The 27,916-nt window shown below is 37.5% G+C and overlaps 1 protein-coding gene and 1 pseudogene across 1 annotated transcript; both read left to right on the top strand.

Moving 5' to 3' along the window:
* The first annotated feature begins 38 nt into the window (after positions 1-38).
* On the top strand, positions 39-16,618 carry LOC104220024 (uncharacterized). Its single transcript, XM_009770817.2, has 20 exons — positions 39-319; positions 2,827-4,356; positions 4,676-4,987; positions 5,074-5,232; positions 5,368-5,461; positions 5,553-5,713; positions 5,827-6,460; positions 7,234-7,298; positions 7,454-7,555; positions 8,234-8,376; positions 8,565-8,620; positions 9,985-10,646; positions 10,739-10,929; positions 11,086-11,380; positions 13,256-13,525; positions 13,605-13,714; positions 14,186-14,495; positions 15,398-15,805; positions 15,927-16,167; positions 16,245-16,618. The coding sequence occupies exons 2-20, from the start codon at positions 2,887-2,889 to the stop codon at positions 16,268-16,270; spliced, it is 5,709 nt and encodes a 1,902-aa protein (XP_009769119.1). The 5' UTR covers positions 39-319; positions 2,827-2,886; the 3' UTR covers positions 16,271-16,618.
* A 5,179-nt stretch (positions 16,619-21,797) lies between these two features.
* On the top strand, positions 21,798-22,911 carry LOC138891065 (chromatin remodeling protein EBS-like; annotated as a pseudogene).
* Positions 22,912-27,916: the final 5,005 nt, after the last annotated feature.

The following is a 27,916-nucleotide window of genomic DNA, read 5'->3' as shown; positions in this document are numbered from 1 at the left end:
TAATTCTGTTTCCTTTCACATATTGAAATTTGAAGGAAGAAAAAAGAAAAACCCAACTAAGGATAAATAGGATTATTTTGGTATACCAATAAAGGAAACAGTTTCACCTTAGCGAAGGAACCGGGTCGAAACATACCTATACCCATTGTTATTCTCTAACTTGGCAATACTCTTCTCCTTACTTATTCTAGAAAATAAACCGAAGGAAGAATACATTTATGAGTACTATTTATCTTTGATCCGTGTGTATTAAAAATCACTAAAGTGAAGAGCTTTCAAATTGGGCCAAAGCCACTCTCCAGTTCTTCTTCCAATCAAGGTAATCTCATGCCTCAATTCCTTAGTTTTTTGGTAGAATTCGTGCTAGATTTTCTGATTGAAGCGTTTTAACTTTTGACATTGGGATTTAAAGAATTTATTTCGTATTTGTTAATATATGATGGGAGTTTTGGTATTTAGTGGATTAATTTTGGTTTTATTCCTGATCTTTTGATATTCGAACCTTTCTTGTATTCAATGGCAACTGCTGGGTTTTGTATCAAAGAAAAAAGAGAGTACTTTATGCTCTTTGTGTGTATACATGATAGTAAATGGTTTTAGCTTTGAATTACTACTTGAGGTCTTCTCCTTCTTGTTCTTCACTGATCCATATTCAAATTTCCCTACACACTTCTGCTTAATTCAAGTTTACTGAGCTACATGATCTATATGTACATACTAAGTTAGCCCATCTGTTTTTCATAGATTAATTGAGGTGTGTTCAAGCTGATTCGAACTGTAGAGTTCTAAGAGAAAGTGTAAATAAACTTACATAGTCTCTGTGTGTGTATTCATGAAGTTACAATGTCGCACAAAACCCTAGATTCATGTCACGCCACTGAATCCTGTACATCCATTCTTGGATGCCCTTTCAGCTTCAAATCCAAATCCCTAGATTCTGATTCCCCAAAACCCTACTCTACATAATCCCATGGGCTTCAAACTAGGCGCCAATGTCCAGCTGATCGAGCCACTTCCTTTCCCATTTAAGCCTTTGACATGTCCAAACTCAGTTTCTATGATAGTGATAGCTGTTTATCGCTAATAACAAATGGAAAAATCTCGGTTTGATAGCTGCTAAGCGGCTACGCAGGGGAGGGGGGTGGTGGTCCTGCTCCGTTTCGGGGAGGCACAGTGTTTGGTGTGGGACCTGTCGCCATTGTTGCTCTGTTGGAACTTCTGCAGCTTATGGGACTTGCTCGGATTTCCCTGTAGCTGTTGGGACTGATTCATGTGGAGAGTTGTTTGTGAATGGAGATTTGAATTTGGTTTGTATGTAGTGAGATTAAGAGGAATTCGAAGTGGGAGAAGGAAAGTGGGTTTGTTGAGAGAGAATTCTAATGGTTCGTGCAAATTCAGGATTTCTAGAATTAATCAGGATATGGGAGTTTGGACTTTGGATATGGTAATGAGTTTGATGAAGAAGAGGATGATCAGAGGCTCTCCGTCTGGGGCAATTGGAGGTATACCCTGCAATCTGCATTTGGCGTTCTATTGTCGTGAATTATGCAATAAGCTTTAATCCCAAACTAGTTGGGGTCGGCTAATGAATCTGTATATCCATTTAGCTTCATTTGGACCCGTTGGGCTGATTGTTCTATTATGATACTTAAATTTCCTTGAAGTATTTGTCTTTTGAGACAAAACATTTAAATGGTCAATCTGCAAAAAAATATAAGCAGAAAAGAGAGGACGAAGTGCTTAATCTGATTTAGTCTAGTCAATATTAATTCAATGCAAGTATGTCATTGAAATGTGAAATTTTTGGCTCAAGTGGGTTTTTGGGTGATATTGTGGGATCTCTTGACTCGGTTAAAATGGACACTGTATAGGCTGATGTAGTTATAAGAGTTAGTCCTACTACTTTGAAAAAAGTTAAACAATTAGTGAATTAAAATTTTCTGTCAGAAAGGTCAGTTTCATCCTGTCCCAAGCTTAGACGGCTGCATTGTAGCCTCTGAAATAGCATGTAAATAGTTCCTCGTTAAGGGTGTACAGCAGTCTCATCCACTCCTTCAGCATATATATAATGGAAGTTATTGCCTTTTCTGTAAATTTCTTATCGTTCACTATTATAAAATATGGGTTCCAGTACCGCCTAACTGAGTTTGTATCACTGCCTAAAGATTACAGTGCTTTTAGTGATATTATCCAACTACAGAATATTGCAGGTTTTAATTAATGTATGGTTAATTTGGATTGTGATCTGTTTTATTTTGTGTTTCTGATGTTTTATTTTGTGCTTCCTACTTGTCAAAAATGTTATTTTTTGTGTTCCCTATTTATTTGAAGTGCTAATTTGCTGCCTTTATAAAACCCTCTTGTTATCTTGTCCTGTTTCCTGCTAGTGCTATTGGCTTTGTTGAATGCAGAAGTTAATCTCTTCGAAATGAATAAGATTTCGTTGGCTCCTTTATTGTTGTTTTGATGTGTTTCTAGTGTTGGGTTTGTCGTTCTGAGCAGTGATTTTTCAGGTTGTAGATTTGGGTTTCTCTTTGCATTTTTTCTTTCTTTTTTGAAATTTTGTTTCCCTTAATTTCTCCTGCGACTAAGCAACTTATGTTTTGCAACTGTAAGTTATATGGCCTTTGACTTGTGTTCATTCAGAGTTCATATAATTCACATAATTTAGATATTCGTTGTCTCTGAAATACTAGCTAATTATGTCCCTAACTTAAGTAGAGGTCTTTAGTTATTCAGACTCTAAACATACGACAACCTTCTAGACATTCTACCTTGTATAGATCTCCTTTATCATAAACTAATTTCATTGGACCTTGTTTACAGGGGCAAAGAGCTAATTGGTTTTGCGTCATAGATAAAAGCAGTAGTGAGTGAAGACTTGAAATGGAGCTTGACCTCGATTCGTTTTTAGAGTCACATGCTGATGACGACGACGATGATCACTTACTACGTCATCGCACTGTTGATGAAATTCTCCTCAACCACTCCTCCTCTTCTTCTTCTTCTTCTTCTTCTTCTTCACCTTCTCCTCCTTCTTCGCCATCTGCTGCACATGGACACAATTATCTAGATCGTCGCAGTCTCTCTGTAGACTCGTCTTCCCAATCTACAGAGCCAAGAGCCAAGTCAATTAGTAGCAAACAATCCAGTGAATTTTCTTCACCACCGGCAGGCCAGAGTGTGTTGCCACCATTTTTTAACGGGGTCATCAGATCAAATTCAAAGCCCGGGGATGCCTTGGCTGCAGCAGTCGCTGCATCACGCTCCATTCCTGCACCTCGTGCAGCAGCCATCAAATCCAGAAGAGCAAGCTCTGCAGTGTTGCAAAGGGCTTTGGAAAGTGATGCATTGCCTTCCATAGCTCCTCCAACCCATAATGAAACCAACGTTTCGGACAAAAATCTTAATACGTTTGGGCGCTCAGGGTTTTTACACGAGATTGGTTCTGAGAATATTGACTTGGAAGTTGACAGAAAGGATCAGTTTCAAGCTGCTCAAGCTCAACTAAGTGATATGGACAAGACTAGTAGGGAGGTTTCTACAGTGGATGCAGGTCAGGATAATACGAGCTTTGCTGGAGATGATGTTTCTGAGATGGAAGAATTTTCAAATAAAAGTAATTTGAAGGAAGCTCCAACTTATACCGGAACTCTAGTGGAATTTCCTACTAGAACTGAAAAAGACTTGATTTTTAATGAGAGCTCTGGGTTGGATGAGATTGAAGATAGGAAAGTTCAATCTTTATCTGGAGGTGAAGATAATGTTGCAAGTGCTGATAGCAGTGAAGAAGCTGCTACAAATGAGATACTCTCTTCTCCAGTTTATGGAAGTCTTTCTGATGAAGATTCGACTGAAAAGGATGGTGCTAAACATGAGCTTGAGAATGTAATTTCTCAATCTAAAGAGGAGGATATCAGTTCCCATGGAGATGAAAACGATTCTCTAAATGATGCTGCAAGCATCATTGAGGAGTTAGTTCTACAAGGGGAAAGTATGAGGGATAGTACAACGCCTCTGAAAAAATACCACTCTGCCTTGAAGCCCCTAGAATTGGCTGAGGAAGCTGAAAAGAAGCAGGCCTTCACGGCTATGCACTTGGAAGAGGGTGCTGCTGCTCAACCAATGAGGCTTGATGGAGTTCATAGGGGTTCTAATGTCTTGGGTTACTTTGATGTAGATGATAACAACACTATTACTCAAACCCTGTTATCTCAAGCTTTCAGGCGAGAACATGGATCTTCCCAGGTCTTGGCTGTTCACCTCAACTACATTGCTGTGGGAATGTCCAGAGGATCGATTCTTGTGATGCCAAGCAGATACTCTCCACATCATGCTGATGACATGGATGCTAAGGTTTGTTTTTGTGCTAATTAGCTTTGTGCACCAGTACCTTATTACAGTGACTGACCACATTCTGAGTTAGGTTTCAACAAAAAGCATTGGTCTATTCCAAAATATATTATTCTTTCTTTCTTCTTTGAACTTATGTGAATTTAATTTAACAAATATTTAGCTATATGCACTTCTGAGAAGGAAATTACTCATTGCTTATTGTAGAATCTCTATATCTGTATTGTGGATATTTACTTGTTACTTAAAGTTAAAGCTATTAGATGCTACTGAATTATTAAATATGTTTCTTTCTGATGGCAGAAATGTCTATATATTTCAGATGTTGGTTTTTGGGTTGCCGAGAGATAGACCTCAAGTCCCTGTAACTTCCTTGAGCTTTAATCAGCAAGGGGACTTGCTCTTTGCAGGATATGGTGATGGGCATTATACTGTATGGGATGTGCAAAGGGCCTCTGTGCTTAAAGTTGTCACTGAACATAAAGCTCCAGTGGTGCACCTTTTATATTTAGGGCAGGATTCTCAAGTTACTCGTCAGTTTAATGTGCTCAGCGGTGATACTAAAGGTGTAGTTAAGTTAAGCCGGTTTAAAGTGCTTCCCTTGATCAATATGATCTCCCTTTCGAAGTCACAGGTAAAAATATCCTTTTCATGCTTCTCAATTGACATGAATAACGTGAATGGCAAGATTGAATAATATACTTTATGACATTTGATCAGGAAATACTAACGGAAAACAATAGCACCACAATATGTGCTGTACCACTACTATCTGGTGAAAGTTATGGAGGTGCAATGGTGGCTTCTCTAGATGGAGGCAACCCTTCTTTGATTGAGGAAGGTGTGGTCATATTTGGCACACACCAATATGCTCTTGTGGTATGAAGTTTTTAGAAGATTCATTTCCTTGGAAGGACCTCACAATCTCCTCAAAACCCAAATTCTTTTTAAATGATCAGTTTAACCTTCATTCCTACTTCTTGCTCAGGACTTTTGTTTCACTGTCTATTGCAGGCAAAAATAAGCCCCACATTTAAAGTTTATGCTAAAATTGCACGCTCTGATGGTGCTAGGGAGGGTTCAATGCCATATGCTGCTTGGAAAAAATGTATGGGATCACTTATTTCTTCAGTTGTTATGTGTGAATTTCACCTATGGTTACTTTGCATTGAGGCTTGCTAAGCTTGTTTTTCTTGCAGCAGAAAGTATGTCCATTGAAACATCAGAAAATGTTTCACTGCTTGCAATTGCTTGGGATCGAAGAGTTCAGGTGGCTAAGCTGGTGAAATCAGAGCTAAAAGTTTGTTGGAAATGGACTACAGATAGCTCAGCAGTTGGGCTGGCATGGTTGGATGAACAGGTGTATAAATTTCTTGGTGCTTTATCAGGAACTTACTTTTTTTGTCATTTATCTGCAATATGTGGCGTACTTGCATTTAGTACAAAGATTACAAGGGTCTTTTACTTGTCCAGATTTTGGTAATTCTCACGGCAACTGGACGACTTTGTTTGTTTTCAAAAGATGGGAATTTGATCCACCAGAGAAGTTTTGCTATGGATGGATCTTGTGGAGATGATCTCATGTCATACCATGCCTACTTCAGCAATGCTTTTGGAAACCCTGAGAAAGCGCATCACAATTGTTTAGGTATCAGGGGGGCAACTTTGTACATTCTGCGGCCATCCCAGCTTGTTGTTTCACGCCTTCTTTCCTGGAAGGAACGAATAGAGGTTTTGCATAAAGGAGGTGACTGGACGAGTGCGCTGAACATGGCAATGTCTCTTTATGATGGTCGAGCACAAGCAGTTATTGACCTTCCAAGTAATTTGGATGATGTTCAGAAGACTCTTATACCATATCTTGTACAGTTGCTGTTGTCATATGTAGATGAGGTATTCTCCTACATAGCAGTGGCATCTGGCAACCAACATGGACAGTCAGGCCAATCAAATGAATCTAAGTATGATGCTAACTTTGTGCATCCTGATATTAAGGAGCAGTACACTGTGGTTGGTGGTGTTTCCGTTGAATTCTGTCTTCATATCAAGAGACTTGATGTTCTATTTGATGAAATTTTTCCGAAGTTTGACGCTGTGAATCACAAGGGTATGTTGCAATGTGTTTAGACTTCAACTTCCTGCAGTATGTCTCATGTCAACTATTTGCAAGCTTGCTTCTGCGTTTGATGCCTCCTTGATGAAAAAGAAAATTGCTTATCATAAAAACTGTAAAATATTAGTGATGGCTCCAGTACCATAGTGAATTAACTAGGTTAACGATTTATGAGGAACTGATTATAATAGGGTGAGCATATTGTTAAGCAGAGAGTTTGAATCGAAGGGACAAACCATAGTTTGAATGAACAGTTATTTCACGTCTGTTTGGTAACTTTTTCTTTCCCCCCAGTCTCCACCTTTCTCCTGCCTACTAAAACAAATTAAAAAAAATTCTTCCAGAAACTAGTTATATATGGATAGGAAAAATAGGGAAAACTGATGCGTATTGGAGCCCCAACGGATTGGCCTAGTAGTCCCTGGTCTGACAACCTTGAAAGTTCAATTTCTGACAGAGGCGACACACAGTAAATTCTTCTCATCTGCTTAAGACTTAGCCAGCAAAGTTACCGGTTCCTGTGCTGGTGGGAGTTAGTAGGTACATGAAAGATTAGTTGGTCTGCTCAGGCTAGTTTGGACACCACTGTTATTAGAAAAGATAATAGAATAGAGACGTTTAACAGATTGTTATTTAATCCTTTAATTCCATTCGTGTTCCCCTAATGGAAGTCTGGGCTTTTACTCTTCTTATTTTACTCCAATTTGCAACATGTGTTATCGTGATGAAGTTAATAGTCTGTTCAAACTATATGTTTTCATGTACAGATACTTTTTTGGAGCTTCTGGAGCCATATATTTTGAAAGACATGCTAGGATCTTTACCACCTGAGGTATTTCCGTGGTTTTGATTTGTGACGAACTTTTGAATTGGGTTTTTTTACACTCTTATTACTTTACTGTGTCACTGTTGCACACTTGCTTTGTGGTTCATTTATCAAATTTTATAATATTGCTGTTGATCTACTTTGATCTGTTATTGCTGAAGATAATGCAAGCACTAGTGGAGCACTACAGCACTAAAGGTTGGTTACAGCGTGTTGAACAGTGTGTCCTCCACATGGACATGTTGTCCCTGGATTTCAATCAGGTATTGCTGCATGTTTTATACCCGTCATCTAAGTTGCTTGGACACAGGGGTGGGTGTCCAATACGGGTGCGGATTCTTCGAGATGTAAATTCTAAGATTCGGGGATACGGATCCTAGTATGGATACGGGTACGGAGATCCGGCTAAAAATAATTCAAAAAAATAAAAATATAAAAATATCTCTAAATTATGAGAAATTTTGTGGAATACTTACGTATAGCTTGTAAAGTATGGACTTCTTTTTTATTCACAAATTATAGATAAGTAATGGATTGATTTCCTAGATAAGATATGCTATTTTCTTCAAATTTACCCTAGTTTGGTCCTGATTTCAGGAATCAAATTGCATCTCGTCTCGAATTTTTCCGTCGTGATCAAAGTACCCAAAATTGTTTGACCAAATTCGGTACGGATCCCATGCCCATACCCATACTAGTGTCATGTCGACACGGATGCGGCACCTAAACTGCCGTGTTGGAGCAACTTAGCCCGTCATGAATGTTTTGGTTAATAAGACAGAAGTGCAAAGGAGATTGTCCTTAAACAGGGAAAATATTGCATATAAAAAGTTGCATGAACGAAATAAAGCTTGCATAATAGGCTTGATCTGCAATTGTTTTTTCTCTCTTTCCTGTGAATTTGTTGGGCTTTAACTGTTAAATTTTAATCTACTTTGTAGGTTGTTCGCCTATGCAGGGAGCATATGCTGCATGGTGCATTGATCTACTTGTTCAATAAAGGTCTTGATGATTTTAGGACTCCCTTGGAAGAGCTCTTTTTTATTTTGCGGGATAGCAAAAGAGAAAGTGCTACTGCTCTTGGGTAAGTTGATAAATGTGTATAATTGTTTGAACATGTCTCATAACTTCTACAAATTTAATGCCCCCATCTAATGTAAATTTCTGCTAGAGTAGGTGATCCGCTTCCTAAAGTTTCATCCATTTTTTGACATCTTTTGAAATGTACTTGGTGTTTCAAGTAAACAAACTTCACTTTCTTTGTGGAAACAGGTATAAGATGCTCGTTTACCTCAAGTACTGCTTCCAAGGTCTTGCTTTTCCTCCAGGTTGGTCTGCTGTAACTTATACACAATTAAATTTGAGATGGTTTAGCGCTTGATAAACTTCTTTTTCTATGCTTGCTTGAACAGTAAACTGCCGTTAGTTATTCCGTGCTTTAATAGATTGATAACAGAAGAAAAAGGAAACAGTCTCTCTGCCCTTACAGGGCAGGAGTAAGGCTGCATACATCCTACCCTCTCCAGACCGCACTTTGTTGTTGTTGATACCAGAAGAAAAAGGGTTATATTTTGGGTTTCACTTCCTAGCAACTCTATTATTTTTCTCTATTGTGGTGGTCGATTCTTGTGATATCAGTTAAATTTGAAAGATTTGACGGTTAGTTCAACTGAGGAAACGAGCTCGATTAAAAAAAATATGGAACTGTCAAATGTTGTATGCACATGTGATGTTAAAACATTCAGCTTCACGTATTTTAAGGGCTATTGAATGCATTTGACATTTCCCTTGTTTGTGTGAGCATTAAAGCCGTCGAGGAGACAATTACTTTGGTTGGTATATGGTTGTGTTGGTTTCTTTTGTTTGAAGAAGCTGAAGTACTTTAAGGAGAAGTTTTTGGATAGATAGTAGTTCATGGAGAAGTTGAAGGATAGGAGCAAGAGATTTTAGGGACTTATAAACTGGGATAAAGGTGTTACAGAGTCTTGAGAAAATTAAAAGATGAGAGGAATATTCCCTCAAGACATATGGGGCTATTTTCAAAATCAATTTCCATAGTTTTTCTATTTCCGTTACATATTTTCCCACAATATCCACCGTGACATGTTGCATTGCCTATATCCTATTCTATTTTCATATTTAGTCTTTGAAGACTGGCACAGTAGATCTCCTAATGATATATGCACCTCGGCATCTTGTCCAGGGGAGAAACAAGGACTGGGGATGGGGAGTTTATGCTGAAGATAATGAAACTTTAATTAAAAAGATTTTTTAGCTATTCTGCATTTCTGTTTTTTTTTCTATATGAGAAAAGTGTATTGAAAAACAGTACAAAGGCTGTGCTGGAGCCATATTTGCAATACAAAACATTAAAAAGGTGTCGTTTTCATCTTACAAGGACTCAATAATCTCTATTAAAGGTTGAGCATCTTCTAAAAAGCTTTCTTTACACCAAAAGTGAAACAGAAATATATAATTCATTTTGATTTTCTGTATTAAATTACTGCTTCCTTCTGAGCATCTTGCATTTCTTTCCCTCCATATCGTCCACCATATGCATGCTGGAGTTGTTTTCCACCGCTTCTCTCTGCTTCTTGTGTGGACCTTCCTGTGGTATTTTTACACGCTATCTTTTACTTAGCTGTGCCTTTTGTGTTTAGCCTCAAGCAATTGATGATGAACTGTGTTGCAGGGCGTGGAACTCTCCCTCCCACACGTGTGCCGTCTCTTAAAAGAGAGCTTGTGCAATTTTTGTTGGAGGAAGCGAGTTCTCCAAATTCTTCTACAGCAATGTGCTTACCATACAGTGTACCGCACCCAAACCTGCTCTCTCTGTTAGAGCTCGACACAGAGGCCACCTTAGATGTTTTCCGATATGCATTTGTAGAAGGTGGAAACGAAAGTTTCAGTCCTGCATGGAATCCAGCTAATTTAAAGACGGAAACAACTGAAATAGACATTTTAGCTATCGAAGGCGAAAACTTAGTTCAGAAAGTAGTAGATGTTCTTGCTGCCATTCTTGATATGAGTTATTTCCAAACTGGTGGTTCTTTTAACAGTAAAGATGAAAGATGTACCGACATTTGGCCTACAAAAAAAGATATTGAGTACATATTAGATTTTATTTCCTTTTTTATTACCTTTGAAAAAGCTACGGTTTCAAAAGATACCCTTCGTCAAATTCTTGAGTACCTGACACTGGGGAACGAAACTTACCCCAATGTGTCTGGGCGGATTGTTGAAACCTTCAACAGAAGACAGAAGCAACTGACTGCACTGTTAGAAGTTTTGCCAGAGGAAGACTGGGATGCACATTACTTACTGAATTTATGTGAGAGGGGTCAACTGCATCAGGTACTTTTCTTTGTTAACTGTTTCTTTTCCTTTCTCTTCTATCATGTATCAACGAATTCCATTTATTTAAGAGGACATGCTTATTATTTTAGGTCTGCGGCTTAATTCATGCCATCCGACATCAGTATCTTTCTGCTTTGGACAGTTATATGAAAGCTGTTGATGAGCCTATTCTTGCTTTCGTATTTATTGATGGCATGTTGCGGCAAACGAGAGGCAAAGAATCTGATGCTTTTAGATCAGCAGTCATTTCTCGAATCCCAGATCTACTCAAGTTGAACAGGTTGCTATACAATTCCACAAAGCTTGTCCTTCATAGTCAAGCTGGATTTTCATGAGATGAAGTTCATTCTATGCAAGCGACACGTTATTTAACCTATTATTTTAGAGGAGAATCACATGGTGCTGGAATATCTTTGCTAACTTTGGTATTCTGCAGGGAAGGAACCTTTTTTCTGATTGTCAATCATTTAGGAGAGGAGAAGGATTACATTTTGTCTCAGCTGCGGTCTAATCCGGAAAGTCTTTTCCTTTATCTGAAGGCGCTCATTGAAGTTCATTCAACAGGCACCCTAAACTTCTCTTCTCTAAGAAAAGATAATGCTTCAGACTTTCGTGGAAGCAAGAAACTTATGTCGTCTGAAGTCTACCTGGAAAGCTTGTCTGACTTACCTAAGCTCCTGCAGAATTATCCAATTCACATAACTGATGAAATGACAGAGCTTTATATTGAGGTGAGTATTGTTCTCAACTGAGTAATGTGTACATCGAAACTTGTTCAGGGGCATCTTTTACTCCTTCGCATGAATATAAGTTACTTGCTTTTATTACAGTTACATATTTTCAGCCTTCTGTCACTCTCTCCTGTATATATAAGTTTGGCTTATGTGCTGTCCTAATGCCAAGTCTTTCCTAGGCGCCCTCCCTTGTTTACTCACATCCTTGCTCCTATCCTGTACCTTCTGCAAAATAATTCAACATATTATCAGAAAAGCTGCCTTTGGATGTTCTGAGCAACAGTCAAATGTTGTCTAAACATAGAAGAAAAGTTTGTTTCGTACTGACCTTTTGATCTGGTACTCATACATTGGTAAAAACGCTCCATATTAGAGGTCTACCCTTTAGCCTATATAGGTAAGAGAGCCTTTCTACTTCACTTTCTTTTCCTTCAACTTTAGCTTATCGAGCATGAACTTTTCTCCTGATATGCCCTGTCTTGATGGAATACCTCCTCTCTTTTTTTTTTAATCAAGTAAGTGGAGTTTCACTGAAAATGCCTCAAGAGGATGCTAAAAATTACAGCAGAGAGCAAAAGAGAGAAGCTCCTACATGGTGCTTTGCTATATGTTGTCTAAGGAGCTCAAAGTCAAAAAACTGATAAAAATTATTAGCATGGAATCTACACCAGCAAAAAACGTTTACAAGGCATCTAGGTTTTAGAATATTTTTTTATAAGGACCATCAAATCATCTGCAATTTCTTTCAGTCCATAAGCACCAAAAAGTGCAAGCTGGTACCATCTGCCATATCTTCCGGATGGACTTACTTTCCACTGCCTCCAACTTCTGTAGGCTTCTTTGATTTGAAAGGGCATTAGCCAGTGTACCCCAAAAGGCAGAAGAACATACTTCATATCTCTCTAGCTATCTGACAGTGAAGTAGGAGGTGACATGTCAGATGCTATAGGCACATATAGCATCTACTGCTGAGAGGCTTCTTATCAAATTTTCATGTGTTAAACAACCACCAGATAAGGCTATCCAACTGAAGCAAGCTATTTTGGTAGGATTTTTGACCTTCTACACTATCTTCCATGTCACTCTTCTATGACTCTGCTGCTGCTGGACATATCGAAGTAGCAGCATTTCACAGTAAAAATACCACTGTTACCACAACTCCACCCCAACTTACATCATGAGGGGGTTGACTGTTACTTCTAGCCTTGATAGAAGATTTACTACTTCCTCCAGTTCCCTGTCATGAATATTTCTTCTGAATAGTACGTTCCAGTTGCCTTCTACTCTACAATGACTTACAGCAGCATGTGGGGATGAGGGCAAAAGGTATAGGTTCTGGAAATTCCTCTTCTAAAGAGTTATTTCTAAGCCATCTATCTTCCCAGAACCTGGCATATTTACTATTACATATCTTGAATGAGTGTTTTGGCTAAATTCATCCCACAACTAACTGATGTATTTTCCATGGACCCTCTCTTTTGCCTCCAGCAGATATGATCGACTACTTGTCAGCCTATTTCTTTAGAGCTATCTTAGTTTATATTCTCAGTCAGTGTTTTATTGCATCTAAATATAGTAATCTGGCAGTTTTGGTACAATCCCCTGCTGTTAGTGATAATAACTACCAGATTGTGTTGTAAAAACCAGAGTATATAGCTTTTCTTGAAAGTCTGCTTCAGAATAAGAGCTCTGCAGGACCTTCATGCTTTACAACTAAGGCTTTAAATGAAAGTGGCTTCTTTCCATGTCAAAAAGAAGCCACTTCCATTTAGAGCCTTAGTTGTGAAGCATGACTTAGGTCCTGCAGATGCAGTTTAGTCTTATACTGCCATTTAAGTCCAATATCTTCCTTATACAATTTCTTTTGTGTAGCTGTTATGTAGGTATGAGCCTAAGTCAGTCCTTGGATTTTTGGAGACTTTTGAAAGCTATAGGGTGGAACGCTGCTTGCGTTTGTGCCAGGAGTATGGAATTGTAGATGCAGCTGCTTTCTTGTTAGAAAGGGTTGGTGACATTGGAAGTGCCCTTTTGCTTGTTATATCTACACTTAATGAAAAATTCATCCTGCTTGATACTGCTGTTGAAAGTAAACACTGTGATGCAGCTCCCGAGCATTTCAAAGCTATTTTAAGCAAGAAAGAGGTTTTTTTCCCTCTTATACTCTTTTATGATAAGGTTTGTCTTGTTAGCTCTAGTCCTTCAACATCTTATTCTCTTGCAGGTCACTGACATACTAGATATTTTGCGCACTTGTATTGGACTGTGCCAGAGAAACAGCCCCCGATTGGACCCTGATGAAGCAGAAAGTCTCTGGTTTCAATTGCTTGATTCGTAAGCCAATTTCCTTTATTTGCTTATTTTCTTGCTTACCTTTACTATTCATGTTCGCCCAGTTTCACTATAACGGGGCTTCAAATGAAAGAGGCAACTGCTTCCCTTCAGGTCACTTGAAATCTTTAGTTCCATTTTTCATTTACTTCGACAGGTTTGTATTCCCGTTGGTAACTTTACACCTGAACATTGATCTCTTACTTTATGTGAAAATATCAAGATTCTTAATTAGTAATCTCTCTTTTTAGCCATTTCACTGAAATTGAAAATAGAAACAAGTTCTTTAACAATATCTAACTACTTAATGTTTTTTCTGTCCATAATAATCTTTTCTATTTACCCAATGGATTTCAAATCACCTGAACAAAAATGGATCCTTACATAAATGTTACCTTCCCAAAAAAAAAAAAAAGATCCTTACATCATCTTCATCACCTGCTTATTGATTCCCTCTTTTTATTCCTGGTACAGTTTTTGTGAGCCTTTGATGGATTCACATGATCATAGTAAAATAAGGTACAAAGAAGAAGAATGCATGCAAGAAGGTCAGCAGGCTTGCAAAATTCAGTGGAAGGTATCAAAATCTCATATAAATGCTCACATCCTCAGGAAATTGCTTTCTGTGTTTATCAAAGAGATTGTCGAAGGAATGATTGGATATGTAAGCCTCCCAAGGATCATTCTAAAGCTTCTTTCAGATAATGAGACACAGGAATTTGGTGATTTCAAACCTACTATACTGGGGATGCTTGGAACATATGATTTTGAGAGGCGGATTTTGGTAGGTTTCCTTTTATGTTTCTTCCTCATCTTTCCTATCTTGTGAGTACGGCGTGTCAATAAGATTATCATTGCACGCCATTCATTTACTCTATGTAATTTGCTTGTGGTGTTTACTTAAATAGGTTTTTCCTTGTTGTTTGGTGGCTGAATGTATATTCTTTGGCGTACACCTTTTTCTTCATTTGGTTGCTGAAGAATTCCCATATGCTAATCAATGTGTTAAACCCTTCAAGCCTGTGAGTTCTCTCAAGCAAAGATTTTGATTAATTGATGAAAATATGAAAAGGCGAAATAAATAATAAATGTACACTTGTGCATGAGTCATCGAAGTCCGTTTTCTTTTTTTTTTTGTTGTTCATTTTAAAGGTTGTATTCTTGCGTCGGTGACATCCTGTGCAAGTAACTCTTTCTGTTGCTTGGATCCCAATTTCAAAATATCTCTAACTTCTATGTAGAAACCTCAATGTGGAAAACTGATTTGCTTCACTACTTGATGTATTTTGTTTGAATAACCTGAGAGGCGGCGAAACCTCAATCCTGACTTCTAACCAGAACAGCTAACTTGAAAAGGAAAAAAAAAGAAGAAAAAAAATTTGGTAATTTTCTGTGGAATTAGTTGTTCATATCAGCAAAGTAATACCACTGCATTAAACATTCCACTTGCCATTTTATCCTGTTAAGGTTTTCAGGGTTTCCCCTTCTTTTTTTTGGGGTGGGGGGTGGGGGGGTGGGGGGGGGGTGGGGCGCTCAATAAGTTCTAGGTCTTCAAGGCTCCACTCTTTTCTGATAAAGGATTTAGACCTGGACTCTTAAAGTAACTTTACCTACCTATGACACTGATTCTTAGTCAAAGCTGTCATGCAGTATTTTCATAGTGACAACTTCCATACTCTGTTACAGGACACTGCTAAATCATTGATTGAAGATGATACTTATTCCTCCTTGAGCTTACTTAAGAGAGGAGCTTCTCATGGATTTGCACCGCGGAGCCTCCTATGTTGCATTTGTAACTGTCCCCTCACAAAAGATTTCTCAGCTTCTAGCATTCAAATTTTCAGTTGTGGTCATGCAGTACATCTCCAATGCGAAACTCAGGGAAATGAAGCTTCATGCAGGGGCAACTCAGCTGGATGTCCTATTTGTATGCCAAGAAAGAATTCAGAGAGGTTGAGAAGTAAATCTGTGCTTGTGGAGAATGGATTGGTGAAGACTCTATCAAAATCCCATCAAACACATGGGATGACTGCTCTTCATCCCCATGAGAATGATGGTATCGACAACTTCTATGGACTCCAGTCCATTTCAAGGGTATGCAAATATTTCACTTTGTTATAATTGTGTACTTGATATTACCATGTGCTTCCCCCCCCCCTCTTCCGCACGCACCCCAAAATTTAGGCTCCACTGATCACATGTGAAATTTTTACAGTTTGACCTCCTGCTTAATCTTCAAAAGAACCATCAGTCAATGCAAATAGAGAATATTCCTCAGTTGAGGCTTGCACCACCTGCTGTGTACCATGAAAAGGTTAAGAAAAGAAATGTTCCCTCAGCTGGAGAAAGCAGCAATGGTCTGCCAAAAATGGAGAAACCCAGCAGGAGCAAGCATCTCAGAGATGTAAAACTTAAAGGATCATCTTTAAGGTTCCCCCTAAAATCAAACATATTTGGTGAGATTGCTGTTCTGCACATGCTTGATCCTTCAATGTGTACCTCTAATTTCTAAAGCTTGTTTAAATGTCTGTAGGAAAAGAGAAGAACATTAAGCTGTGACCAGCTCATGGACGGCCAAGGTTAGGTGGTTTTTCCTCTCTGGAAGCTGCTAATCTGATCATTATTTTCTGGGTTTATCTTCATTAAGCTTGTTGTTATAGCAGAAATTGAATTAGCGAGAGGAACAAACTGTGGCTAGTACTGAGCCTGAGGTTAGATATTAGGATGTTTCTGCTCTGTACATTTGGTATCTGCCCCATTTTATTTATGAGATAGGGGGACAAATGAATTGGAACTGAACTCAAGTTCTGTATTTGATTAAGTTTCTCCAGTGAGCCTTTAAGGTAAACTCAAAGTTAATTGTAAAATTTTATCTAATTTTCAACACTAATGAAGTGGTATAGATGATATTTTGGTAGCAAACAATAAACAGATGGGAGGACGTACTATCAACTAATTTTGAGAAAGGAGAACTAAGATTTTTAATTGCATTTGAATTTTAAGATGTTGAATTGGTCAAAATAAAATAGGTTCCCTGAAAGATAATACAGATACTTATCATCGACACCATGAACTAATATGTTTATTGGTAACAACAATTTCACCAGAATGATTATCGACTTCTCAACGTATGACCTCTCTTAGCCAAGACAAATTTTACCTAAGCATCTTCGAGCTCTCCTATATTCAACTGAATTTGATGGATAATTTAGGAACTAAATGGTAAAGATAAGGAGAACCATATCCTAATAGTGGTATTCTATTAAGATACGTTAAGTCACACAGATCTACTATAGCAAGCTTTAGGAAGAATATTGCCACACAAATGGCTGGATCTTGAATGGGTTTCAAATTTAAATGAAGCGAGAAAGATCTATTATGCAAGCTTTAGAAGGATGTTACCACGTGTATGGTTGAATCTTCAATGAGTTTCATTGGGCCCCACCGCAAAGTAGTGAGAACAGTTCCTCTATTGAGAAATGGACTGCCTGAAACCTAAACGAGCTCCAAAAAGAGAGGATGACAATCACCTTATGGGACTTCTTTGTTTGTTTTTATGTCATTTTCGATGTTAGTTTGAGCTTAATAGTCATAGTAAATGTTTGGCACATGTTATGGTGATGATGGGGGCTCATCATTTTGGTCGGTGAGATTATTAGTGACAATCTTGAATGTAATGTAAAAAGCATATGGATATCGAGTTGCAGTAGATTGAGCAGTACCTACAACTTACCATTGCTGGACTTCTACTGCTTTCCTCTGCATATTATGTTTCTAACTTGAACATATGAAAAAATAGAGCTTCTAAAACCAACAATAATTTAATTATATGAAATGGCTGAAATGTTTTTGAAGAATAATTTTTAATTAAGCTAGGCTAGCACATCAAGATAGAACAGCAGGAAATACAATCTTCTAGCTAATTTGTTTGACAATTTATTCCTAGGATAATATCTTGGGTGAGTCAGAGATCGAGAATCTAGTTAGTGCTATTTGAACTAATTCAAAACAGTGGGGATGCTTAAGTAAAGTACGATGCTGGAAAACAGCCTATAGGAAAGAATATGAAAATAGCAGTTTTAAAAGTTTTCTGGAATGACTTGTAGTAATCACATTACTTGTTGCAGTACAATCCAACTTCATCTCCTGAATGAACTTGCCAATTTCTTTCCAAATCCATCCATCCATGGACATAGAATTCGTCACTTGACCCTTTCTCTATGAAGGTAGTCACATTTCTGTATCTTACTGGTTGATTTTGATCACTCACATACCATATGGCAGCCTTATTTCCCAGCAGCAATATATAGTTGATGATGATCATTTCATAAGTCCAGAACCTGAAAACATAATTGAACATTTTGCTATGTGACACCGCCATCCTTCTGATGGTGATATCTCCATCCGCTGATGTCCGGAGTTTCGGCCAAGGCCCGATTTACCTGTGCAACATTACCCCCTACCTGTCGTTGAGTTGTTTTTGGAAAAAGGGTCATATTTACCTCTCTACTTTCAAATATTATCCTCCGTTTCACAATTCAACTATAAAAACCCCTACCGTTATACTTTGGTCCAAATATACCCCCTATCCGTTAAATAATCTGGTCCCAGCCTAAAAATAGACACGTGGAGTGCTAGGGATTAGTTTAAAGGACCCTTTCATTTTGCCCAAATCAACACCCAAAATTCCCATAACCCGACCCATTTGAACCCATTTAATCACCAAAGAAGGGTCTTCTTCACGAAAGATTTTAGCTTTCACTCTTTCCCTATATTTCTCGTCCCAAGTGGAGCTGCTGCTTACATTTTTTTCTGAATTAACATCATTTAATTCAACATCCACCACATCGTACTGAAAACTGTCGAAGACTGAGAAGGACGTGTCATCTTCTTCAGAGGAAGAAAGACTAGTGCTTGTGGGGTGGTCTTGTTGAGGTTAGGATGGGTCAAGGCAAAGAAAAATGGTTGAATTGAAATGGGTTTTGCTTGGATTTGAAGATAGTGATGAGTTCAATGTCCTAAAAATCTCAAGGCTTTCATATCAAGATATTCACGAAACTTTTCAGCTTGAGTTATGCAGAACCCAAATGGTTGAATTGAAATGCTTTTTGCTTTATTCTGCTGGAGAGGGTGTTGTTGCGCCGGCGTGGGTGGTTGCAGAGAGGGGGTGTTGAACTGTGAAATGGAGAAAGGGTTTTTTGAAGAAGGGATAAATGGGGATTTGTTTTGTCATTTTGAAATTGTTTGAAATTTGGGCTTATGATCAAATTCAAATTTGCTTTTTTGCTTTTACTTGTTTTTTTGTTTGAATTAATGGGCTGGGTTAAGAGAGTATTTTAAGGGAGGTAATGGGTCGGGTTATGGAAATTTTGGGTGTTGATTTGGGCAAAAAGAATGGGTCCTTTAAATAAATGTCTAGCCCTCCGTGTCTATTTTTAGGCTTGGACCGGATTATTTAATGGATAAGGGGTATACTTGGACCAAAGTATACAACAGTGGTTTTTATAGTCGAATAGTGAAACGGAGGGTAAATACGAATAATATTTGAAAGTCGAAGGGTAAATATGACCTTTTTCCTTTTCTACTATATACTTCACATCCCTTCTAAACTTACCAACCTCACTTCTTCCTCTTCCTCAGCCTATTTTTACTATATACTTCACATCCCTTCTAAACTTACCAACCTCACTTCTTCCTCTTCCTCATCCTTGTGAGTTTTTGGCCAATATTGTCCCTTATCTTTGAGGGTAGGTCTATTTTGGTCCCTCAAATATATCCCTGAGCATATTTAGTCTCTTAAGTATGCTAAAGTTGAGCACCTTTAGTCTCACTGACAGAATCTGTCCAAGATCAATTACGGGGTTGGTTTCGGCACTCACTGTCTTTTTAATTTACTTATCAAAAAAATTTATAAACCAATCCCCACTAATAGTACAGAACTGATAAATTTTAGATTTTAACGTTGAAACTTTTACTTTTAACAATTTCGGTTGATTTTTTCAAAAAGAAAAGTTAAAAAAAAAAAAATAGAGTTGCCAAGATCACTTCTAGGCATATTATTAAAGCAAACGAATAACCATATTGTATTATCACTTTTAGCCAGCGCCAAAAACTATTTACATCTAATAGCTGAAAAAGTATATAAAATTTGTATAATTATTGTATATTAACATACAAAATGTATATATACACAAAATAATATACAAAATGTATACCTTTTTTTGGCTATTATTTTTACAACGGCTATACAATATCATTTTCTCATTGAAAACTGGCACAGAAGGGGATATTTTCAAGGTCAAAATTTTAGAAGACATTATCTAAAAATGAGGAATTAAAGTGATAATTTGCGTTATCCAATAAAAGGAGAGAAACGTTTTGCTTCAGAGCAAAAGATTTGCTTCATGAATCAGAGTTGGTTAACACTGTTAGTTTTTTAACACATTCTGTCAGTGAGACTAAAGGTGCTCCACTTTAGCATACTTAAGGGACTAAATATGCTCAAGGTTATATTTGAGGGACCGAAATAGACATACCCTCAAAGATAAGGGACAATATTGGTCAAAAACCCATCCTTGTAAAGTTTCCCATGCTTCTGTTTCCCTTCCTGGAAAAGTAGGAAAATTCTTTCTTCTGATATAAACTCAGTTGGCATGTGTAATACTGGAAAATCACTAGAAAAACAGCAAACTTGAGATGATAATGCAGCTAAGGTCAGGAAAAGTGGGAAAAGATAAAGAAGGTGAACTTCTTGTTTTTTTCCCCCATTTCTCATTAACATTAACCGATAAATGATTTTGAGGCATTTCCATTTCTTCTTATTTTTATATAGTTGGAGAAGGTGACCTTTAAGGATTCTGATCAGTCAACGCAGGATATTAATGAAAACTGTGGAAGCAGTGGCTTTACTTGAAGGCTAGGAAGGTTCTTCTACTTGAATTTCTCTCCAACTCTACAATTGAACTTCAGGCCACTCATCGAATTGAGTGTCCTGATGCTCGAATTGAGTGTCCCGAAGTTCGAACTTCAGGACATTATATAGGTGGAGTAGCGTATTCGATGATGGGTGTATCAGTGGTTTTTATGTGTTTTGTGATGCTGTTATGATAAACAATGGAAGCAGACTTGAGGCAGAAGGATCTGTCATCGAGAAGGTTTAGTGGGAGTAAATGTGAATCTTGCTTGTAATGAAAAAAAACTCATGGCATGAACATTCGTTACTCGGTTAGTGCCTTTACTAGAGAACTTCTCCTGTTTCTGATTATTTTCTGTTGCATCCTTGCTACACCAAGTAAGTATCCATAACAACTTGGTTGAACAGATTCCGGAATTACCACTGCAAAAAGTTATTGGACTGGTTTCAGGCTCTTTTTTTCCCGAGCTTTCTTGGAGTAAAGTGAGTTTTGTCTGTGTGAAACTGTAAGTAGCTCTGTGAGAAAGTTTGATGTTTTGAAGTTTGAAAGAAAGAAGAAAGTAGAAGAAGAATAAAAAGAAGAGGGAAGAAGGTACAGCAGAAGAAGCAGTAGAAGAGTTTTCCGTGTTTGGCTAAATTTTCAACACATTGCAAATGCTGAATATCTTTTTCACAGCCGCTCTTTTGAAGTTGCTATTGCTGCACTTAGCCCTTGTTACCATGGTTAAGTGATAAAATTAAAATAAGAATGGGTCTGAATTAAATACTGTTAAGTGGTAAAAATGCATCTAAATATACATGATATATTTTGGTGTACAATAGGTGCGAATAAGTTTTCTTTTATGAGCCATATATAATAGTTAGGCAGCTTTGATTACTTTGATCTGTTACTGTGCTAAAGTTGTTAAAATAGCATGGTCTAGCCAGTTTTCGGACTGGTCATTTAAAAATAGCCAACGTTTGCCAAGTTATTGAAAAATAGTCACTATTTTGCTGCAGCAAAGACCAGTCCAGCATAATATACTGGAGTTCGGTGCACCTGTGTATGAACTTGCAGCATATTATGCTGGACCGCTATACTTTACTGGCTCCAGTATAATATACTGGAGACTGGAGCACCGATGCTCCAAACTCCAGTATATTATGCTGGACCGGTATAATATTATGCTGAAGTATTTTTCCGGATTTTGAACAGTATTTTCGTTCAGATTTATTTTTACATGAAAAGTGGCTAAATTTCGATTACTTTTGAAACTGTGACTATTTTTGAATGACCACCTGTAAATCTGGTTATTTTTGAATTTCTCCCGCTAAGTTGGACGAGTTCATCATCATATTGTTGCATTCTGGCCGTGCAATCGTTTAAAACTTTCTTTTCTTCGCTAGTAAAATGGTTTGCGGGTTAGCAACTAGGGCTTTTGCTCCTTTTCTTCTTCTGAAGGAGTGGTCCCAGTGCTTACCCATTTCCATTTTTACAGTTGTCATCTCCAAAATAGTTTCTTTTCTTAGTGGGTCATTGATTTTCATTAAAGAAGTGGGAAAAAAGACCGAGTCTTTATTGTAAAAACAAAAAGAAATTTCTGGGTTTTGAAGAGTGAGTTGAAAGATTGATGGCTAAGACTAACCTGGGAAGAAAGACCTTGATTCTTACACTTAAGGGCACCAACAAAGTCGTTAGACCTGGTGATTGTGTTAATGAGACTCTTATTCTGATAAGCCTCCTTATGTGGTAAGAGTGGAGAAGGTTGAGGCTGACCACCACAACAATGTGATAGTCAGAGCTGGATGGTGTTACTAACCTGAGGAGTCTCTTGGTGGTTGCAGATATTACATGGGGCCAAAGAGCTGTTCTAGTCAGATCACTTTGATATGCACCATTGAAAGGAAGTGCATACTTCTCTCGTTTTAGAACTACACCAAATTGGAGAATGTGGGTCCTAAGGATTAGTTTTGTAGGTTCGGGTACAAAGCTACAACAGGGGGTTTTACTGCTACCTTGTCGCAGGGTATAAAGCTACCACAATGCAAAGACTGGTTCCATCCCTCTTGTATGGGTATGACCATTGAAGAAGCAAAGAAATTAGAGCGTTTCTTTTTGTTTTGACTGTTCCTCAGAAGATGATGGTGAACGTTCTTTGACCTCATTTCATGTTTCACCACCTATTGAGCCAAAGCGCAGGAATAGATAAATGGCTGACCTTGATGCAGTATGTAGGATGTCTTGGTTAGATGGAAAGCTGTATGTATGATTACAAGCCTCTAAGAACCCCCAGTCTTATATCCAAACTAGTGAACTCACGCAGTTAAATTAACGATATGATCAATTTCTAATATCTGAATAAAAAAATAGCAAAAGTAGTCAATCGATTTAGTCTTATTTTCTTTTCATAAATAGTTATATCCAATAAATGGTGTGGTCAAATTTTTTTTTCTCTACTTCTTGGAGGCACTTATATTAATTTGACCTCCTATCATGATTATTTTCTTAAGATTTCTAATAGATATATTTAAGTTAGAAACTTATATTTTCAAAATTTTAGGAAGTGAATAAATCTATGTCCAAGTGTTGCTTTTCTTCTCCTTACTTTCATAAAAATAAAAAATAAAAGAGACTTTATTCTATTTTAAGGAACAAAGAAAAGGCAAAAATGTTTTTACTATATTCTCATTACAGTTTTGGCATTTTGAGATTTTATTTTTCTCCTTTCATTATTTTTCTTGTTTATCTATTATTCTTTTCACGATCTTATATTCATTCCAATATTATCTTCCACTTCCCACAATTTGTGGCCCTCTTTATTTACTTACCTTTGCTTATCTTTTCTATTTATTTTTTTTGCTTTTCTTTCTTATATTTACACCCTTCTATCATTTCTATTACCGATTTCCTCCTACTAACTCATGAAAATCCAAAAATTTAATTTCTCTCTTGATTTTTTTTCCTTATACTTTCCTTTATTTATGTACCATATTTAAAAAATTCAAATATCACTTTCTAACATATATTAGTATACCTCCCTCTTTTCCTCCTTTTTTTCCTTCTCATAGAGTGCATCAACACTTAAATGTTTCTCCAGAGTTATTCTCTTGTCCTTATTGATCTTGCTCTTGTAATGTTTTATGCCTCGTTCAAATTTATCCTTTTGAATTTAGAGAGACCAAAAAAATTAGATAGCTCAAAATGCCAAATTCTATCGTCCTCCTTGTAAACATTTGCGATGATCCAAGTGGCGCCAATTATTATTCTAGGTTTTATTAGCCTAGAAAACTAGAAAAACTAGAAAAAGAGTTTATTTTTAAAAAAGAAAGATTTCGTATAGAGAGTGAAGGATTGATGAGAACAATAAATGAAAGTTATGTGATGGAAAAGATTTGCTTAAATATTTATAGTAAACCAATTCAATTTGTAACTTTCATTGAGTATAATAGGAATAAATTGTAACGTAAATTAGACAGAGCAATTGTAATAGAATCAGTGTTAGTGTATTAATTAGTAATAATAGGATCATAATAACCAATTGAAACAGATATTATAATTGATTTGGTAGCTAAAAACGGATGTCTTTCAGTTATGGTATTATTGTTTTCTCTTTTCCCTTATTTATTATGGAGCTATAATTAAAATTTTATTTCTTTGGGTTCAAAAATTAAATATATTGTATTAAAATGAGAAGAAAACCCCAAAAAACTGAGAAAATAGATAAATATATTTCCTAAATTAGGAGAGATGCCACATCAGTTTTTTTATTCCCAGCTTTATTATATACTGTATATAGATTCGGGTGCAAAATAGGTTATAATATTAGTTAACGGATTTAATTTCACTACTAGAAATTCGGGAAAAAGCGACCGCAAAAAGCGACCAGAGTTGGTCGCTATTGGGCTAAAAAGCGACAAAAAGGGCCTGATAGCTATATTGATGGTCCCTTTTATTTAGGGACCAAAGTTGGTCGCTAATTAGCGACCAACTTTGGTCTCTAAGCTAAATGGACCAATTTTTTCGGATATTGACTATAGAGACCAACTTTGGTCGCTTTATTAATTTAATAATATAAATTTGGCGACCAAAGTTGGTCTCTAAATATAAAATACGTTATTTATTTATTTATTATTAATCATTAAAAAGCGACCAACTTTGGTCTCTAATCCAAATATTATATTTTAAAATCTGGAAACTAGAGACCAATGTTGGTCGCTTTTTTATTCAATTATTTATTTATTTTATTAAACTAGCGACCAACTTTGGTCCCTAAATACATGAATTTAATTTATTTTTTAAATATTAGCGACCAACTTTGGTCGCTATATCACCAGAAATTTTATTTTTTTAATGAAATAGCGACCAAGTTTGGTCGCTTTTTGTAGAAATCTGGGTAAATAGCGACCAACGTTGGTTGCTATTCTCCAAAAAATTATTTTTTTTAACATAAAAAGCGACCAAATAGAGACCAACTTTGGTTGCTTTTCTGTGTATTATTTTGGCAGAAACTGCCTGTTTTGGCAGCTACACCACCTGCCAGTCATACCAAAACCCTAACAAGCAACAACAACAACAATTCCAATAACAATACCAAACAACAACCCAACAACAACAACAACAACAACACAAAAACAACATTAAAAGCTACATTAAAACCAAGAAAGTGTAAATTTCAATAGAACTACCAAACTAAGTTAACTCTTATTACAACCCAATGGAAAACAAATTGTATTTGTCTAGTTCAAATTGTCTAAAATTCATTCATTGTTTGGTACATCATTATCATCAACGTTTGATGAAGTTTCATCATTATCACGGTATTGAGAAGGGTCTACTTGTCGATGACGGGAAGAATGATCATGGGGAGGACGGGAGGAACGACCACTTGGAGGACGGGACGAACGAGCACGGGGACGGGCAGCCTTTGGCGATGATGGCCGAGACCGGAGAATCGAAAAAGATCCAGCTAGGAGATTTTTGATCTGCTCTTGCATGCTCTGGCACTGAGCGACCACACCAATATACTGAGCATCTCTAAGCTTTTCTCTTTCCTTGGACGCTTCTAGCTCGGATGTGAGCTTTGTCACAGTCTCCCGCATAGCGGAGAGGCTCTCCCCATCAAGTTGCTCGGCTTGCGAGGAAGTCCCTATTCCTTGCATTCCACACCTATAGCGATGGAATGTCTTAGTAGGAAGGCCGTATACCTTCCCCCATTTTGGACCGCCTGCAGCCCGCGTCCATAGTCTTTCAACATCCTTGGCCGAAAGTTGGAATGGCGTGCCCGACTCATTAGGTGGCTGGCTGCGTATGAATTCCTCAGCTTCAACTCTGAAACGATCCTATAAGAAAAAGTAAATTGAATTAGTATTTCAAAATTTATATAAAAGTAAATGAAAAGTGAAAACTTACATGTACAGTCGAGGCACGTCCCTCGACCCACCTTTCTTGATCCGTTTCTTTCTTCTTCTTCACAATATGAGTCTCCCTGAATAGCTCATCTTGGTTCATCGGACGACCCAACTTCTTTTCCTGAAAATTCATAAATTTTAATTAATAAATAGAATAGATATACTTTGAAAATTAAAATAAATTAAGCAATTACGTACCATTCTTCTTTTTATTGTCCCCTGGCTGACCGCACCTCCAGTGTGCAATGATCCTCCCTTCTCAGATGCGCGAGCTTTCTTTCCTTTTTCGCTCTTCTGTAAGAACTCTGCAGTAAGCCATTGCCTTTGCAAATCATCCCAAAACTCCTGAAGCAACCAACCAGACTTCTGGTTCAGCTGTCTAGCTATGGAGAAAGAATGTGACAACCGCTTGCGAGCTTTGAGATTAAAATTTGCAGCCACGTCCGCGCTATACTGGTGTTCCCATACACACTTGCTCTGTATTTCAAAAGTTAAATATTATATGGAAATATCATAAATATAAATAATTATACTGCTTAAAAGAACATTTATACCTTAAATTCATTGAAAATTGCCTCCTTCAGTGAGAATGGGAATTCACGCCAAGACGCATAAGGGGCATCATAAAGCTTTCTGGTTGCTTTGGTGATTATCCTCGTAGTAATATTAATCGGGAGGAACCTGCAATTTAATAAATAAAACAAATTAATATCTTAGTAAAAACTGTACAAAAAAATAACAAATAACTCTTACCCATCACCCTCAGGGACTATGATGATCCTGCCATACTGATCATAATGCACCTCATCGTCAGAAGCAGTAGTAGCATCAGCATCATCGTCCGAAACATGTGTATCAGAGGCATGTGTGGAAGGAGTAGGGGTGGTCAGAGCTACTATCCCGCAAGCGAAGGCCTCCAATAGGTGGAGTCGCTGATGACGATAGATGTGATCCCTATGACTGTGACATAGCTGCACGGATCGCAAGTGGCTGTGATACTGATTGCTGTGACCCGAGTGGCTGTGACCAGACTGGCTGTGACACTGATGGCTGTGATCCATATGGCTGTGACACGGATCGATGCGATCCATGTGATGCTGCTGGGTGGGATCCACGTGGTAGTGAGGCAGGTGGACTGTATGTCGGACGCACAGTCTGATGGCCTTGTGAAGAAACACCCGGGGTCTGCACGAAGGTGTAGGGCTGGTGATGTTGTGGAAGCTCAGTATAGCCATGGGGTAGAGGCTGTGGCATAGTGATAGGCAAATCAGAAGATGGTGGAAAAGATTGATGAGTAGTATCTTCTACCCTTCTCTTTTGCTTCCTAGCCTTTTCTCGACCCCGAGAACCACTACCTTCATTGTTACCTCGACCCTTGCCTGTTATCTGCATAATATAATACATATTTAGATTGAAACATATAAGGAAACTATCTATAAACCAGAGTTATCGAAGAAACCAACTTTTTAAAGCTCATCGACGTATTCTTCCTCGTCAGAGAATTCTTCTTCCTCGTCAGAGAATTCTTCTTCCTCACTAGTTTGAGCTTCATCAGTTGATTCTTCTTCCTCGTTTTCTATAATTCTTACTTCATTTATATCAACTTCTTCCAATATGTGTTCAAGATGTTCCAAATCATTTTCTAAAAGTTCGTCCACTATTTGGTGAACACTGGAGATATCGTTTTGATATGCAACATCCAACACATTCTCGACTTCGACCCTACCTACAGGCTTAGTTTTGATTACAACCCACCAATCAGACTTATTCCGCCGAAATGGATAAGGAGCATAATACACTTGCCTAACATTATGTGCAATTATGAAAGGATCATAGCGATCATACTCCCTCGTATGATTAACCTCAATTATGTTGTATTGATTGTGTACTCTCGTACCTCTTGT

The sequence above is a fragment of the Nicotiana sylvestris genome, chromosome 5, assembly GCF_000393655.2.
Source record: "Nicotiana sylvestris chromosome 5, ASM39365v2, whole genome shotgun sequence".
In the NCBI taxonomy this organism is placed as follows: domain Eukaryota; kingdom Viridiplantae; phylum Streptophyta; class Magnoliopsida; order Solanales; family Solanaceae; genus Nicotiana; species Nicotiana sylvestris.
This window is presented reverse-complemented; position numbering and strand designations above follow the sequence as displayed.